This window comes from Phragmites australis, chromosome 10, assembly GCF_958298935.1.
Source record: "Phragmites australis chromosome 10, lpPhrAust1.1, whole genome shotgun sequence".
In the NCBI taxonomy this organism is placed as follows: domain Eukaryota; kingdom Viridiplantae; phylum Streptophyta; class Magnoliopsida; order Poales; family Poaceae; genus Phragmites; species Phragmites australis.
The window spans coordinates 18,438,258-18,442,363 of NC_084930.1; the positions used below are offsets into that span (position 1 = coordinate 18,438,258).

Here is a 4,106-nt window from a genome sequence, read left to right on the forward strand (position 1 = left end):
GGCACGCGCGCAGCACCAGTAGCGGGGTCCGTCACCGAACCGTGGCTCCCTCCGCCGCCCGATGCGGATCTGACGGCTCCCGCGCGCTTCCCTAACGCGGCAGCGTGCGTGCTCCGGTTGCTTGCTGCTTCGTGCTCGGAAGTTGGGATGGATTGCTGTGCCACGATGCTCACCTCCATTGACCCGAACCCCGCGCACGGGCGCCCGGCGGTTTTTGTCTCGCCGACGCGTGGGGGCATGCGGGAGTGGGGGTCCGCGTGTCATTGGGCGAAGTGGTGGGCGAGACGGTGTGGGGAAGCGAGGAGTTTGGGGGAGAGCACGGTGCGAAGCGGCACGCGCACCCACAGCACCCATCGAGTGCGCACGCCACCTCATTAATTCGCTCCCGCCCCGCGCCCCATCCATTCCCATCACTGCTCTGTTCCTCTCCTCTCTCCGCGCCACTCCACCTTCACCTCTCTCTGTATCACACTCAAAAGAAGTGCAACAAAAGGAAGCGAGCGACAGGGGAGAGGGACCAATCGGAGTATCCAACACCAGCTGCTTGCTGTTCATCCGTTATATAAAACCCTGTGGCCTCCCATTTGCCGGCTCCATCCATCCATCTCTTCTCCAATCCCGTTCCATTGCTCTGCTCCTGCTCTTCTCTGGTCGGCTCAGCCTCGATCGGTCTCATCGTTGCAGAAAGGCTTGATTGGTATCGTCTTGATCACAACATACTGGGCTACTGGCTCTTCCACCGTTGGTGCGTTTTCTGGTCATCCAAATTGATCGCTTCGTCCTTTTATTTGGTGATTTCAGGCAGAGCAGAGGAGGTAGAAGGGCAGGATGCCTTGGGTGGGGACGATCGTGCGGCTGGTGGTGTCCTTCCGCGTCATCCTGTGATCTCGCGCCGCTCCGTCCGTCGAGCGATCGGGTGTCGAGGCTTGCTTGGAGCCTGGGCGGGGAAGGACATGTGCGTTGGGTTCAGCCGGTGGAGCCTTGACGTGGTCGTTATGACAAGTGGCGCCGTCGCGTACTACTACAGATTGATGCAAGTCTGCCAGGTCAGCGTCCTCTTTCCCGTTCTTCCTTACATTGTTCAATTTCCTGATGTAACTAAAAGTCCTAAACAATGTTGTGGTCTCTGTTTGCCTGGGTTAATGGAGCATGTTAGTGTTCTACTTGGTTGTGCTAGAGGAAGATCAAAACTCACTTGACCCTAATGCAGTAATGCGTAACAAAACAGTAAAATTGAAGATTCCGAAAGTAACTACAGTAACGCATTTTATTTAATTCAGATTGGATATTTATTTATATATATATTTTTTAATGATGCCTTCCAAATTTCACCGCCTTCAAGAGACAGGATAGCGACCTCGAGCCCTGCCGGCACGAGTCGCTCCGTTCGGTCTACTAATGTGCTCCATGCTAGATTGGACATTTATCAATCGCATCACATCAATGATGCATGGTTCATTAGTTTGGCATCACTGTAGTTGCTCTCGTTTTTTTCTATGTTTGTTTGTAATTGCATCTTGCATGTTAACGGCAGCTCTTCCTCTGTGTGTGCATTCTTACGCAGCAAAATTATGAATTATGCATTTACTCTTTAACAGGCCTCATTGTTGACAAATGGCTAGATACTAATGCGCTCATGCTCTCTTTTGCTTTTGCTCTGATATCTTGCACTAACCTATGCAACTTGACAAATTGCTCTAGCCCTGTGCTCTTTGTGCTATGTTCTCACCTTGCCAAAGCTGATCCTATTTTAACACGCTTTAAAACAAGTTGGGACATCAAAAGATGTTTTCATATTAAAAAATTTTAGTCTATAATTTGTTACATGCAAGTATCATTCTAATTTGTTTTTCCATTGTTTACTGCTTGCAGGCCGAATACTTCCGCCAGCTTCTGAAGCCCGTGACGTAGATTCGGCCATCACTCCACACCTCACACGCACTCTCTCCATCCTAGCAGCTCCAAACCCAACTAACCAAAACAATTTTGAATTTAAAAACCACAAAAAGCCAGCTCCAGTTAACAAAACGCTCTTAAATTTCTTGTTCATTTTCCTTCCAATCGAAACCAAACTACTTCCTAAATTTCCCCACACAAACAAAGCCAAAAATCCTTAGAAATCAAGCCAAAGCAACACTGCACAAGTGACCTGATGCAGGGGGACCCCGGATACGGGTACGGTGGCTACGGCTACGGATACAATAGCTACATCGCCGGCACCGGCGCCGGCGGCTACGACTACGACATGGCCGGCTACGTCGGCGGAGGCGCGTACTACGCGGCCAACGATCGGTACGCTGTCGCGCCAGCTGCCTATGAGGACCCCCTCGCCGGTCGGAGGCAGCACGACTTCCCGGCGCCACTCACCGGGCTCGAGTTCCAGTCGTCGGATACCTGCCCCAAGAACTACGTCATCTTCGACCAGACGTACGAGCGGAGCCGGGTCATGTTCCACCCCTCCCTCGCCAACAACTTCGGCTCCTCCGGCGGCGGCTACGACTACAATCACCACCACTGCCACGGCTTCGATCAGAACTACGCCGGTGCCGGCAAGAGCGCCTACTACGGTTGCGGCGACGGCGGCGGCGGCTCGATCCGGCAGAAAGAGGACACCGACGAGATCGACGCGCTGATGAGCACGGAGGACGGCGAGGACGAGGACGACGTGCTCAGCACAGGCCGCACCCCGGGCTGCCGCGCCGGCGGCTCCCCGGACTCCACGTGCTCGTCCGGGTACGGGCCCATCGGAGGCGGCCGGAAGAACGAGACCGGCGGCGGAGGCGGCGAGAAGAAGGAGCGGATGAAGAAGATGGTGCGGACGCTCAAGGGGATCATCCCGGGCGGCGACCGCATGGACACGCCGGCGGTCCTCGACGAGGCCGTGAGGTACCTCAAGTCGCTCAAGGTGGAGGTCAAGAAGCTCGGTGCGCGTGGGTCAAGCAGCTAGCCCGCTGACATCCGCAACGATCACAATGGCAGTCGAAATCTCTATCTGCATCGGCAGATAAACATCATAAGATGAGACCGGCGATAGAAGCCGTGATGATGACAACGACAGCCTGATCCTCGCATCAGATGCCCTCAACCAGTTGGTGCGTGCGCTGTTTGCACTGACACGATCAGAGCAAGGGAAGGGAGCGGCATGAGGGAGAGAGCTGAGTTACTGCGCGCTTTCTCGCTTTTATTTCGTCACTGTCTTGTGGTGCCTCTGCTCGTGCGTGCGTGCATGGATTGTTGCTTTGCTTTAGTAGAAGTTGCTGCCTTTTTTTCTTTCGTATCTCCTGATAGTGGCTGGCGTTGTAACTGTCACGCTGATGATATAGTATACACCGTGTTTTGGTTATCCTTTGTGCCATGTTTTTTTTAGAACTCTCCTTTGTGCCATGTTGGAATTCGCACCACGCAGTCAGCTTGCAATCTTTTCATTTTTTCTTCTTAGGATTCATCTTTTTAAGTTTATATCTTTCTTTGAACTGGGAATGTCAACATGGAGCATATACATTATATATAGTGTTGTGGGACCAACACGATTAACAGAGATGCAGCTAAATCCAAATTATATCTGCATAGGTGTAGTTGAATTGCCAAAATCAAAAGTTTAGACGAGGTTCTGCAATATTTGATTAGTAAAGTAAGCGTAGTGCAAATAGACTTCCTATTGGTTGGGAATAGTTGTACCAAAAAAAATTATATTTGATTCAGGCCATGTTTGGAATGCATGGAATTAGAAACATAGAAAAAGGAAAAAAAGATTGAAGTGTCCTGTCTCTTGAATGCTACATGAAAGATGTAAATGATTAGTTAGAACGAAAAAAAATGTAGAAATACAGGACACAAGGTAAGAAGAATGAAATTGGACCTCTTAATTCGTTTTGTTCAAAATCCCTATAGGATAGCCCATTCCGTATGATATACAATGAAATATTTAGGTGATATCCCTTTGTTCCAAATACCTTCTTGAAGGAATTGATTTCTCTGAAACTCCGCCTACGTTGTCTTCATTTCATTCAAAGGGCACCTTCGTGTTTTGGTCATCCCGCCACATGGTCTATTCCCCCACGTTAAAGATGACAAATGTTTCCATTCTTCGCTGTCAGTACCCCGTT

General features: G+C 50.6%; 1 protein-coding gene across 1 annotated transcript; it reads left to right on the top strand.

The window, feature by feature from the left end:
- Positions 1–427: 427 nt before the first annotated feature.
- On the top strand, positions 428–3,343 carry LOC133930500 (transcription factor bHLH144-like). Its single transcript, XM_062377158.1, has 3 exons — positions 428–697; positions 802–1,046; positions 1,873–3,343. Exon 3 carries the CDS (start codon positions 2,153–2,155, stop codon positions 2,945–2,947), a length of 795 nt encoding a protein of 264 aa, XP_062233142.1. The 5' UTR covers positions 428–697; positions 802–1,046; positions 1,873–2,152; the 3' UTR covers positions 2,948–3,343.
- Positions 3,344–4,106: the final 763 nt, after the last annotated feature.